Here is a 14286-nt window from a genome sequence, read left to right as displayed (position 1 = left end):
ATCAGGGCTACATACATCTGGTGTTTTGAAGGCAAGCCCATATGAGCCTGATGAAACAGTGACACTATGTGAAATTATTGCTTGCAAATTACATCCAGGTTCAACAGGAGGTTGGCACTTTTGAACGTAGCCACAAATCCAAGGTGCTTTTGCATTAGAGGACTGCAGGTGACCAAAAGTCAGTAGCAATTCCAAAAAGTATAAATAAACAGAGCTGCAAAAGAGGAATGGCAACAGTGGAACCACAAGAACGTAAAAGGTGTATGAACCCACCATCAGATGAAAGCTTCCTGTTCTGCAGTTATCACAGGGTAAGTTCTAAAAAGTTATCAATAGGTTCTCTTTCAAACACTATTTCTACTGACATTCATTCAAGCAACATTAGGAAGCTGTTAGGATAAAGATTTATAAGGAACACAAGGCTAGCTATTCAGGAAAAATGTCCAAATAGTTTAGGATCATCTTAAGGCTTATTTGATCATCTGTGAGGGGCTGGAGGAGAATATTTGGGTAGGGGACTCCTAAATTGGCTACAGGTCTCTGGTTTTCCTCGTCTCTCCCAGGAAGGAACAGAAATACACAGGAATGAGTATTGAGTTTTTTTTTAAATGGAGTAACCTTCATGAGCCTGATGGTTTTGTTGTGTCTCATTATCATATTTAACATGCCATATTTTCACCATCCCAGGATGTGAAGCATCATAAGACAATGACCCGTTAGCCACACTTTTTTTTTTACGCTCATCACAGGACTTAGAACGTTATAAATAGTGGAAGCTAGCAGAATGAAGGTTTAATTAAAATTGCGATAGCGTTGTGTTTAAATTCCACTCAAGGTCAGGTGAGTGTCAGAGATACTGCCTTTTGGATGAGACATTAAATGAAGACTATGCTTACCCTTTCAGATGAGCAGCACTGTTCTGAAGCAGTGAAAGAGACAGTTCTCCCTAGGGTCATGGCCATAACCAATACTTATCCCCCAATCATTAATAAAAAAACAAATTATTGGGTCATTATTCCATTGCCATTTGTGGGACCTTGTGCATCAATTGGCTGCCATATTTCTTACATTACAACAGTGACTCCACTTCAAAAACTGCTTCATTGGCTGTAAAGTGCTTGGAGTTGTCTTGAGATCAAGAGCTTTGATGAGAGGTCAGAGACCTGAAATGTTAACTGTTTCTCTCCACACATCTAACACCTGACCTAAGTATTTCCAGCATTTTGTTTTTATTGCAACAAGAAACCCACTAGCCATTTCAAATCAGCTGATTTTTCTTCAATATCCATCATGTACCAACAATGTTAGAGCACAGTGCTGTAATGGATTAGAATATAGGCCTTCAAATACAAACACCTGTATCCAAACACAAACTAGACAGTTGAACGAGTCTGTTAAATAGAACAGTCCAAAGTGAAAATAATTTGGGCCCCTCATTCTAGCTTCATGAGGACAATGGTCTACAGAACAGAAATGCCAACAGCTCACTTTGGTGTATTAGGCAGTGAAGCATTTTGATGGGCAGTGGTCTAGATCTTCCCATCAGCGACAGAGCAGGTGCACCCATTGTGGTCTGCTATTTAAACTGCTCACTTAGCATTTTACACTGCAGCCTTTGCACCTTCCTGGATCTCTGCTGGAGCCAAGACCAGTGACGAGCAGAGTTGGAAAGCCAAGTGGCAAGTATAATCCCAGCGAAGCCAAACCCCTTTTATCACCATGAACTGAAGACACACTCCTTAAGGTATGTATTCAGTTCATTGACTTGCACAGTTTATAAATGGAGCTGTCTCACTGCACAACCTCACCCCACCCCCTACATAAATGCTCACCCTCTTCCCTCAGCCCCCGATAATGCTCACCTCCTTCCATGCTCACACCCCCACCACACCTGAACGATGGTAATTTCCCTTCCCCATGCACTCCCTGGCAATCCTGACTCTGAAGGCAGGGGCACTGGAGGCAGAGGGGGTGGTGTGGACATTGTCAGGGCTACTGTTGTGGAGTGCTTTGTCACTCCAGTGGATTTATTTTGAGCCATGCTTCTCCGCAGGCCTGACACCCATTAGGAAAAGCTCCAATTTAATTAGTGCAAAAATCAGAGCAAGTATAGGACAAACAGCCCAAGTCTTCATGGATATGGCCATTTGATCCTTTTATTCCAGGATAAAACTGACACCCAGAAGTTTAAGCATCTTTCGTAAGCATCAGGTATGTATGAATGCATGTCAGGAATTCCTCAGGATCCCAAGGTGCATCAACAAGTTAAGTTGAGATGTCTTAACTTGTTCCCATATCAGAAGATTCAGGCCAATAATTCTAACTTTTGTTGTACAGAACATCGGAATGCTTAAATGACACATTGTAGAGAGATCTTTACTCTACATTTAACAGGAGTGTTGGATATAGACACTGGGTTCCATTTCTCATAGTTCCTTTGAACGCAATCAATATGTAGCAAGCGTGCTCTGGCAGCTACAAGAAAAGATTCACCATTGTAATCCCTCAGACTTTGAAACTCCAACCACTGTTACAGCTTTTCTTACCTTTATTTTATCAGTACTCCTCTTCACTTTTTCTTCCTGTACTAAGGAGACTCTTCCTTTTCCCCCCAAACCCAATGCGTTGGAATCAAGAGTCATTGCGTCAGATTATCCATTGCATCAGATTATCCTCCTATCTCAATTCTTTCAAAGGAATACCTCACTTTCACTTTGTCTCCTTCTACAAATCTACAGGTTTTAAAAGTCTATCTTATGTCACCTAATCAGCTCTCATCTGCAGAATCAAAAGGTTGACGCACCCAAGCTGAGACTTCACTGTTGTACAGATGCTGCTGTGCTGCACTATCAGGAGCTGTCTTCATTTGGAGGAAACATTAAAACAAGGACCCATGTGCCTTTTCAAGTAGCCATAAAAGATCCCATAGCACTTTTTCCAATCAACAGCAAGGACTTCACCTAGCATTCTGACCAACATTCATCCATTAACCAATATCACCAGGACTATTTATCTTATTACTTTGTTGTAGGATTTTGAAGTGCACAAAGCACTCCTTTGGTTGGGAAGTACTTTGGGAGATTTATGGAACACAAAAGGTACTATATAAACTGAATATTCATTTTTTAAACTTCTTCTTCATTTGATCTTAAGTGATGATTTCAGACATTATCATACAAAAATTCAAGTACCTGGAAGCCATGAATGGCGTCATGTCCAGCTCCAGTGGAAAAGAGACATACGTAGTGATCTTTCGCCGTAACTTGGCCGAGTGTTCAAAGCGCTACACAAGTAGAACAAGAGAGTCAGTTTGGTTTGCTTAGTTGCAACGACCCCAATTTTAAACATCAATTCTTACTCATAGGCAACAGATCTGGATACTATTTCCTTCTCAAGATGGAATTACTTCAAGTTAAAATGACATAAGGCACAGTGCTGATATTGAGACACAAAGCCAGCACTTGCACACCAAACTCAGGTTGACACCAGCTACAGCAGTCATCACACTTGGCCAACACTTGCTTTAAGTACTCCAGAGAACCCTGGCACTTCCTTGATAACTCAACAGACCAATGTATTGTTTCCTCCTATTCTGCAACACATTTATGAGTACCAGAGATCCATTTAAAAATGGATTTAAAAAATAAGTACTGCACAACACATCATTCAAAGGCTAAAACTTGCTACTGGTTGTGCATTCCAACATAGACTGAAAGCCTAAACATTTAATCATATATTCATTTTGAGCCACTCACCAAGGACACAGGTAGATCAAATGGTTATTGAATGGTGTTACTACTTTGTTTGAACTTGATTCCAGTACAGAAGGAACATTAGTAAATTGCCACCTTAAAGGATAAGGTTGTTAAATGCAATGTTTGTGGTTCAAACAAGCTATTCAACTGCTCTGACAATTCCAATGGTGGAATGCTGACTACGTCCATAGAGGTAAACGTAAACTCTCTGAAGTCTCAACTTACTTTGAGATGAAAACAGGCCACTATGGGAAGTTTCTTCATTGTAAGCTGTTTTGTCGATTCTTGATAACTATGGCAACCACTACATTTTATTTTGGCACTGCTTCCGAGATGCTCAGGTCTTGTAAACCTGGGGATAGAATTAGTGAAAAACACAGATTAATATCATAATACTTACTCAACTAATACTAAGTGACGTTAGACAATAAACTGTATTAGTCAGGTAACGGAACTTTTTAAAAGGGGAAAACAGCCCCAAATTTTCCTTCTCCCATTCAATAACATTTCCATGAATTAAATGTTAGTTGGTGAAGGATGTTTTGGGTCTTGGGTGGGTGGGGAGGAAGTGCCAACCGTCTAAAGAACAGAACACCCTGAAATCAATCCAGAGCTTAGAAATTCAACTAGGAAATGTTTAAACTCAAAAAGGAAAGGAAGGGGTTACAGGATATGGAGCTTTAAGGATAAAAAATGCAATCTATTAACAAAGGTATGCTTATGAGCTGGAGATGATCAGGACTTTGATAAAATATAGGAGGAGCGACAAGTTAATAAATTGTAGAAGGTTTTATGGATAGAGTGAGCATTGGTTGAATGCTTTCTCTCCCATCCTTCTGTTTGTATAACCGCCAGCTGATGTTTATATAAGAACTTATAATGTAGAAGAATGACCCAAGGTGTTTCTATGAAGGCAATCAAAAGAGGGACATGAGGCAAAGGAGAAACTACTGTTAGGAGAGGAAACCAAAGCTCAGTCAAGGAGTGGGTTTAAGGAACAGGGGGAAATTTCAGAACATGGAGCCTTAGACAGTTAAAGGCATGGCCACCAAAGATAGTTCACACAAAAAAAGTGAGTCAGAGAAATGGAGAGTTCAGAGGAGTGGACATAGTAAGGTTGGAAGTGGTTACGGGGATAGAACAGGAATGAAGCAATGACCAGTAATAAGATTCTTTAGAGTATGATGCGATGGAATTAGGTCTCCACTGCACCTATTTATAAAAAAAATTTAAAATGGCACACATGCTAAATGCTTATTCCATTCAACAAATTATTTAGGATTAAAATTCTGCAACAGCATTGAAACACTACTATATAAACAGACATGGTACATACACCACAAAAGGGATGCTATTGCTATACATATCTACACAGTTCAAATTCTATGCACTGAAAACCATTATCAGAAGGTACCTTCGTAGACAGTCTGTAAGTGTGGTGGTTCCAGAGGACATATGGCTTTCTCCATTCACAACATTCCCATCTGAACCTGGACTTAAGGGCCAGAATGGCGTGGAAGACCCAGGTAAGTCCAGGCTGATGTCCCAGAAAGGATCTATCGTAGTGGAGACACCACTGGAGAATAGAAAAGAAATTATCACATGGTCACAGTGGTGCATAGTGGTCCTGTCATGAGGGAGCAGCTCAATTCAACTTAGGTTGTTATCGAAGGAGCAATAATATTCGGCTACATAGGAGTTATAATAGAGTAATTGTGGAATTCAACCCAGTTCATGTTGGTGCTGTTATCCATGCAAGCAGTAGTCCTAATCTCATGCCCATGACTGAATCATAATGGTGGCTAGAAACCCAACAGCTCTTTGGATCTACTGCAGGTTTAAAGGAGCATATCTGGCCAACTGGTGACTTAGCATTTCTCCATCAAAAGGAAGCAATAAAAATCTTAGTGCGAAATCCACCTTACAGCACATCTTCAACTCAAACAATTGTGTAAAATTACTGCTTGTTTTGGTTTAGTCCAGTTTGCTGCTTTATACTAAGTTGAACCAATGTTTAATTATTCTGCAGTAGTGTGTTTCTGCCGTGAATAGCTGCAGAAAAATTTGTAAATGGGTTCAAGCTAAAAACAGCAGTGCTTCAAACAGTACATGGGAGGAAGGTGATGCAAATTGAAGACTCAGCCCATACAGCTGTAATACAAAATCAAACTGATATAGCACGGAGACAATCCTTTCTCCAGTTAAATGGTTTTAATTAAGATTTATAATTTGAAAGTTATTTCTTTTGCGATTTAAAAAAATTGATTTATCCAGTCATTTGAATTAAGCAGCATAAATAGTGCAAAATAGTATGTCGTACTAAGAATTGATTTATTGGAGGATTTGAACTAAGCATGCTGGATGTTCAGGCTGCAAGGTTCACTGAGGTAGAAGTTAAATATCTTTTTAGGAGGACTGGAGTTACATTATACAACTTATTTTAATTTTAAAAAAAAACAACAAAAAAAGGATGGGAAGAGAAAAATCAATGATAATCACGGATTCTGGTTGGGGCAGGGTTGATGTGCTTGGTATTTTTATTACTGGGATTTTGTGTTTTCACGCAAGCACTTCAAGAAAGATACTAAATCTAGCACTTTTGTTTTTAAATAATGAAGATGCAATTTTTCTAACCCCCCTCTAGTTATAACTGAACAGGCGAAGGTCAGTAATACACAGCTTTCTTCTTCCTCACCACCAGGCGGTTTAACGATTACAAACCTACAATAAAAGCAATTCACTCACTGGCAGACTTGGCAAGTGACATCAGACTGCAGTCCCCCAGTGAAGATTTGGTCAATAATGCAGTTACAGTGGTTTGGATTACTGGCTTTCTTCCCATTATCATCACCTACACAAAAAGTGCAATAAAAACCCATTGAGAAATCTTGCATTGACGGAGCTTTGAGAATGAGAAATTCAAACAAATAAAATATGCAAACAATTACTACAATCTATTCATTTCAAATATGACTTGCAATAGCATGGATAACATTTGCCAAGACTTCTGCCTGATAAGGGATTGAAGGATAATTGCTAAATGCTTGTCCTAAAGCCAAACTAAAAGATTTCAATTTCATATGTTCCCATAGATTTGCCTTGCTTTACACAGCCAGCTGGCTGCACTGCACAGTCCCTTTAAGAATGAGATGAAAGTGTACATCTTAAAAAGGAACACTGGCTGTGTGTGGCTTATTCTGGATTGCTGCACATCCTAGAGGGAACATTGGTAAGAAATTTAAATTTTACTGGGCATTTTAAAAATAACGAAGTAGCATGACTTCACTGCTCTGGCAAATGGTTGAAGCTTCAACGCTGAGGCAATATTTGATACCTAATGGATGAGTTGGTCCTTCTATGCCCTCTTTAATCAGAACTAACATTGAAGCAGGAATACAGATCTACTTGGTCTACCAGAGATATTCCACAAGGGATATGGGCAGGACTAAGGATAAATCACTGGAACTTGGGTGACAAACACCATAGCTTTGACAGTCCTCAAATAAAAGAGGACTAGGACTACAAATCAAGAAGACGTTAATAAAAGTTACTCAACTGGGAAAATGGGTTAGCAGGAGCATGGCATGAAAACTTGCATTGGGCACATCCATGGGCTGTACTCATGTGACAGAACTAATGGGAGACAGTGGCATAGTGGTATTGCCACTGGACTAGTAATCCAGAGACCCAGGATAATGCTCTGGGGACCCAGGTTCAAATCCCACCATGGCAGATGGTAAAATCTGAATTCAATAAAAAATTTGGAATTGAAACCAATGTCAATAATCGAGAAAAACCATCTGGTTCACTAATGTCGTAGAAATCTGCTGTCCTTACCTGGTCTGGCCTACATGTGTACAAGGTACAAAAGCAAGGAGGTGTTATTGAACTTGTGTAAGATACTAGTTTGGCTTCAGCTAGAGTAATGCATCCAGTTCTAAATGCCACACTTTAGGAAGTATGTGAAGCCACTGGAGAGAGTGTAGAAAAGATTCACTAGAATGGTTCCAGGGATGAGGTATTTCAGTTACGAAGACAGATTGGAGAAGTTGGGACTGTATTCCTTGGAGAAGAGAAGACCAGGAAGAGATTTGACAGAGGTATTCGAAATCATGAAGTATCTGGACGGAGAAACTGTTCCCACTCATGAAAGGATCAAGAACAAGAAGGCACAGATTTAAAGCAATTGGCAGAAGAAGCAAAAGCAATATGAGAAAAATCTTTTTCACACAGTGAGTAGTTAATGTTTGAAATGCACTGAGTGTGGTGGAGGCAGGCTCAATCAAAACAATCTAATTCCCTTTTGAATGCTATCTGAAAAGGAAGAATGTGCAGGGTTATGGGAAGAAGGTGGGAGAATGGCATTAAGTGAACTGCTCATTCAGAGAGCTGGTGCAGATATGATGGGTCAAATGGCCTTCTCCTGCAGTGTAACAATGTGTAATCTTACCAGTGCCTTGTACAGTTGCAGCGACTATTTTTATGCTCCATTCCTCTTAAAATAAAGGCCAACATTCCATTTGCCATCCTAATTACTTGCTGTGTCTACATGCTAACTTTGTGATTCGTGTACAAGGACACCCAGGTCACTCTGCACCATAATATTCTGCAGTCTCTCTCCATTTAAATAGTATTTTGCTTTTCTATTGTTCCTGCCAAAGTGGACAACCTCACATATTCCCACATTGCACTCCAACTGCCAATTTTTTAGCCACTCAATTAACTTGTGCGCCTTTGTGGAGTCTTCGTATTCTTCTCTCATTTGGCTTTCCAATTGTATCATCAGTAAATTTGGCTACGATAAAAATCGGTCCCTTCATCCAAAAGTTGAGGCCCCAGCACTGATCCCTGTAGCACTCCATTCGTTAGTTTGCCAGCCTGAAAATGATCCATTTATCCTGAATGTTTCCTGTTAGTTAGCCAATCTACTATCCCTATTAATACATTACCGCCAACACCATGAGCTCTTATCTTGTGCAATAACCTTTTATGTGGCACTTTTATCAAATGCATTTTGGGAATCAAAATACACTACAACTACTGGTTCCCCTTTATCTATTTTGCTTGTTACATCCTCAAAGAATTCTAATAAATTAGTCAAATATGATTTCCTTTTTGCAAAACCATGCTGACTCTCCCAGATTGCACTATGGTTTCCTAAATGTCCCACTACTACCTCCTTAATAATGGATTCAAGTATTTTCCCAATGGCCGACGTTAGGCTAACTGGCTTATAGTTTCCTTTCATCTGTCTCCGATTTCTTGAATTGGGGAGGTAACATATAGTAAACGAGACAGCAAACTGGACATCTCAACAATATATGCTATTGTGGAATTAGAGCAAAAGAAATGCTTTACTTGTATTTAAAGTCCCACATTTTAGTAAAGCACCCAAAGTTTTGCCCTACTTCCCTGCACTGCAAAAAGAACCACCAGTTGAATAATGACAGGTTGGTTTCAAGAAGATCAAGCTCTTCTTTACTCGAAGCTTTAGAACATTGCTGCAGGGATCTTTGAGGTGGATCTGTCATTCATCCAAACCTGGACTCAACCTACACTTCCACCCACACTCAATGCTGGCTCTGGCTTTATACAGCTGCACATACAGCCACCTACACACCACTGAATTTAAATAATAAAATCCTGTTTAAATATAGAACACCTTGGCAAATACCAGCCCATAGTCAATGCTGCAGAGGCCAGACTGCCGACAGGTTTAAGCTCTTTTCATGTCAATCCATTCACCTGCCAAATAACAAATTTATATTGGTGGAGGTGGAGGAGTGGGGGGGGTGCTGTCCGGTTTGCCAAGGTTAATTCTGAAGTTCTCAAAATAATAGAACAACGAGCTTGTTCAAGGTGTTGAGGTGCATAGAATATTTTTTGTTTTAAAAAACAGTTTCTGCCAACTTTCTCACATTCCACAGCTTGGTGGTGGAACTCATTATTATGCCTCCATCCAATGGTTTATACACAAGTGCCTCTGCCTTCAGGTGCCATGCTTAAGAGGCATTGGCAACCATGGACTTCCATTGGATTGGTCCACAATTATGCTCAGCAAAGTACTGCAGTGGTTTGCTGTTGCCTTTTGCAGTAAAGCTGACCAGGAAACTGAATGCGCCTCCCATGGCCAACAAGTCCTGAAGTGGAACTTGAGCTCTGAGCTTCTGGCCCAGATGTAGGGATGCTACCACCACAGCACAAGCCGGATTTTCAAATAGATGTAATTGCTGCCATCACTTAATGCGGGAAGTTGCATTTGTGAAATTTTTGTTGTTCATTTACATTCTGATGAAAGCAATCCCGGTGTTCAAATCCCTCTGTGACCTGAGCTCTGCAAGCCCCTAGAGCCTAAAGCCCTTCAAGAGCTCTGTATTGCTCCAATGCTAGCCTCTTGTGCATCCTCTACTTCCTTCACTCAATCATGGACAATTGTGCCTCCAGCTTTAATTCTTTCTCTAATTACTTAATCCTTCACATTGAAAATAGCATTAAACAATCTTTAAAAAATCAAAGCACTGAATGCAGAATGTAACTTAAAGAACTAGCCTTTATCACAAGAACAAAGAAAACAAGCACTTTAATCAGGGTCCAGACCACTTGAATTTTTTTAGCTCCTGGTAAAATCCTCCAAGCCATCTGACTGTCTCTGAGTCTCCATAACATTCACCGCAGAGGGAAAAAAAATCACTAGCCATCTTCAGACATTTCTGTTTAACCCCATGATTTTTGGGGAGGATAAGTTCATGGCAACAAAGGCCTTGACTTTGATAAGAGCCTTCTCTTATTGGTCCATACCTTTGCAGTGCCTATGTAGAACATCTAGTGCAGCGATCAGAAACTCATGTGCATCCTGCTGCTCGTACCCTGCTAAATGCCGTGCATGCGTCCAAACCAGATGCAATAGCCTATATGGAATATGTGGAGATCGGTACCCCGAATAAAACTGTATGAAAGGAAAAGAAGCATTTTTGAGTAAATGAAATCCACTTCATTATACATACTGTAGTTTTAAATGAAATACTGTTGGAGATACATGGATCAGCACACTGGGATTAAATGGACTGAACTGCAAGCACAATCAGCAGAGTTTGTGCCCTACATTTTAGCTGCACTATACAGTGAAACATTGAAAAGATATTGAGATAGCATAGAGAACCATCTGACAAAGAAGCATCCATAATTAGCTATTGTATACACACGATTTAGGGAGTTGAAACCTCAGTAACAAGATAGTGGGCTACACTTGAGAGGAAATGATGCTTCATTTTCACAAGATCTGGCAAACCATGAACAAGTGCTCTTTGGTGAAAAAGATAAAATCATGAACAGTCTCTTGAAAAAAAATTTCAGAGGTTGCAAAAGGAAAACCTCAATTGTAGCAGTACAGCATTAGTTTGATGAAAAACCGACATTTTTTGTAAACTGATTATTTTTGTAGATTTGATACTGACTTCAAATGTTTGAAGAGAAACAATGGCATTACAATACATACAAACCCTTTCCTTATAATTCACAAAGATCATCAGTGCCTTATAAAGGGAGACACTTTCCTCCCCTGCTATGATTGGATACACTTAAGCTCTTTCAACACAGTTCAGGGAATAGGTCTATTCTGGTTATTTTATTGACAATCATTTAAGGTGATCGACATTTTGCAAAGGATGCCTAAATGAGTGAAAGCAAGTGTAATGCAGTATAACTTTGAAATTAAATCCCAGTGTGATTTGGGTTATGAGTTAAGAAAGTAACAATAACACTGGATATGGAATTCAAAACAGAAAAAGCTGGAAACAGATCTGAAAAGAGAGAAGGTGGATCAGTTAAATGTTTCAGGAAAAGGTGCTTTGCAGAACAATGAAATATGTTCACAGCTAATTTTCTTCGGTCTAAGAAATTTGCACAACAACAAAAAGGCACTTTAAATTCAGACATTGGAATGGGCTTTGTGCAGTGAGTTTTGGACTTAATGCCATTCCTCACACTTTACTGAATGTGATATTATGTTAACTGATGGTACAGTGGAGTCAAATATAACAAAAATCAGCAAGCACTGCATGAAATTGGCAGTAATTCATTCAAATATGCCAGTGGCTATGATAAGGCTGTTATCATGTTGGGTTTTCTTCTTTGAATTGGAAGGTCACAGAAAGAGCTACAGTCTAGAGCAGGAGGAAATTCCTATACCAAAGAAGAGGTTCACAAGTTTAATGAAACATGTTTAATTGTAAAGAGAAGCTAGAAACAAAACAAATTAGCATCCTGAATATTAAGCAAACATGTTAGTCTGTTGGCAAAATTGAGATATTTATTGACATTTCCTTTTCTCCTAATTGATATTCATAATTAGAAAAAGGTGGTAACTAATTAGAGCACTAAACCATCCCCCACCCCCACCCCCAACCCCATCTCTCACACAATCACACACAGATAAATACTTTGCATCCATCAGAAGCAGCTTGACACCTGGGGTTCAGGAACACATTGGGATTGAATTATTTTGGGAGGTTGAACTGCAGACAGTAACTTGCATTGCATTCAACAGTGGCCACATGACTTGACTCATTACCACTCACCTCCTGAAATAGTCTAGACATTTCACAGACTAGACAGCAATTGGGACTTTGCATTTCACATTTGTGTCGATCAGAAAGGAAAAAATCCCGGAGTAGTGGAGTGTGGGTAAGTGCCTGGACAATGCAGTTCATAAAGCAGGTGTTCCCTAGATTAATTAGGCCTCGGAGACCTGAAACAGAGAATACTAAAGTCATAAAGTGAAGGCATGTGGTATTCCTTTAATGTTGGGTACAAATTGCTGTAAATGTTAAACCTAACACACTTTGCATAAAAGAGCAAAATATTCTATTTAGTAATGCAATTTTGCAGATTAATGGAAGTATAAGACTGTATACTTGTCAAGCAATGCATTCACTGAAAGTATTTTTGTACTTTATGTCCACAACACAACGTCACAAATTTAAAAAAAAACTTCATTCCTCCAGGGAATAACAGAAGCTTCACCATTTGGGACAAAATTTGCCACCCAATCAATGGATGAGTTGGTTCTGATGCATCCTTATAATTATTTTGAGTATTGATTCAATAAAATTCTGGAAAAATAAATTTGGTATTAAGATTATTCCCTCAGTTCCCAAGTCCAGATCATTTATGTATAAATAGTAAACAATAGTGCCACAGATCCCCAAGGTCCACTGTTCACAATGACTTACTGTTCTGAAAAACAAACTCACCCATCCTTCATTTCATACACCATCATGTCATCAGTAAGACTGATGATTTCCACCTCCGGAACATTGCCCAATTCTGCCCTTGCCTCAATTCAACTGCAACTGAAATTCTCATACATACCTCAAGACTTAACTATTCCAGCACACTCTTAGTTGGCCTCCCACATTCTAATCTCCAGAAATGTGAGTCATCTAAAACTCTGCTCCGGATGTCCTAATTTGCACCAAATTCCATTCACCCATGACCCCACGCTTGCTGACCTATACTAGTTCCCAGTTAAGGAACGTCTCCATTTTAAAATTCTTAATCGTTGTTTTCAAGTCCTTTCATGGCCCCAGCCCTCCCAAGCTCTGTCAGCTCCTCCAGCCCCACAGCTCTCAGGTGTCCGTGCTCCTATAATTTTTGCCTCTTCAGCATCTAATTTTAACTGCTCAAGCATTGTGTTGCATCTTCAGCTGCCTGGGGTCCTAAGCTCTGGAACTTCCTCCCTAAACTTCTCAGCATTGTTTTCCTCTTTAAGAGGCTCCTTAAAACCTAAAGCTGACCAAGTTGTTGCAGTTTTTACCCACCAACCATCTCTCCACTGATGTGGCCATACTTCAATAAATTGGAATTAGAGTTATGGGTGGTTGATAAGGACAAGAGATGTGAAACTAATTTTCATCTGAAATTAAAGTTTAAACACAAGGATGGCTGCTCATCTGGCCAGTGCAGTAACTCATTAAAGGTTCAACTTTTCAAGCAACAGCAAGCTAAAAATAGACTAGTTAACTCTGATTGCACGATGGGTCCAGATTTGCTGCAAGAGAACAGTTGATGCAGGCAGCGAGTTAGACATTTCCAGTATGCTGCATTCTGAAAATCTTTCAGCAAACAAATTCCTGGTTACCAATCTGTCACAGATGCATTTATCCAAGACAGTATTGATAAAAGTGACCACCAGTTCTTGTGGAGGCGAAGTTCCATCTTCAAAGAGAGGACACTGTCCTGTGGCACCACCATGGTGCCAAAATTGGATAAATTTTGGAACAGTTCTAACAGCTCAAAACTGAATATCTATTGGAGGTGCTGTGGGCCATCATCAATAACAGAATTGCATTCCACACAATCTGTACCTTATGGTCTGGCATAGCTCTCATTCCACCATCAGAGAGGCAGGGGGCCAACCCTGATTCAATGGAGAGTGTAGAAGAGCGTGCCAGCAGCAACACTGGGTATACCCAAAAACTGAAGTAGCAACCTGGTGAAACTATAATACACATGCTATAGGTATGCTAAATAG

At 39.7% G+C, this 14286-nt stretch overlaps 1 protein-coding gene across 9 annotated transcripts in view; it reads right to left on the bottom strand.

Annotated features, from left to right (window-relative positions):
- The window catches only part of usp22 (ubiquitin specific peptidase 22), a 115828-nt gene that overhangs the window by 8553 nt on the left and 92989 nt on the right, over nucleotides 1–14286 (bottom strand). For all 9 annotated transcript variants that reach the window (XM_041207001.1, XM_041206999.1, XM_041207000.1 and 6 more), the window contains 6 exons: nucleotides 12332–12501; nucleotides 10554–10701; nucleotides 6501–6606; nucleotides 5170–5331; nucleotides 3981–4107; nucleotides 3192–3283 (listed from right to left, as the gene is read on the bottom strand). In XM_041207001.1, the coding sequence (XP_041062935.1) occupies nucleotides 3192–3283; nucleotides 3981–4107; nucleotides 5170–5331; nucleotides 6501–6606; nucleotides 10554–10701; nucleotides 12332–12501 (805 nt within the window). The remainder of the gene's footprint in view (nucleotides 1–3191; nucleotides 3284–3980; nucleotides 4108–5169; nucleotides 5332–6500; nucleotides 6607–10553; nucleotides 10702–12331; nucleotides 12502–14286) is intronic.

The sequence above is a fragment of the Carcharodon carcharias genome, chromosome 15, assembly GCF_017639515.1.
Source record: "Carcharodon carcharias isolate sCarCar2 chromosome 15, sCarCar2.pri, whole genome shotgun sequence".
Taxonomy (NCBI): domain Eukaryota; kingdom Metazoa; phylum Chordata; class Chondrichthyes; order Lamniformes; family Lamnidae; genus Carcharodon; species Carcharodon carcharias.
The sequence above is the reverse complement of the archived record's forward strand: the minus strand, read 5'-3'. Positions and strand labels throughout refer to the sequence as shown.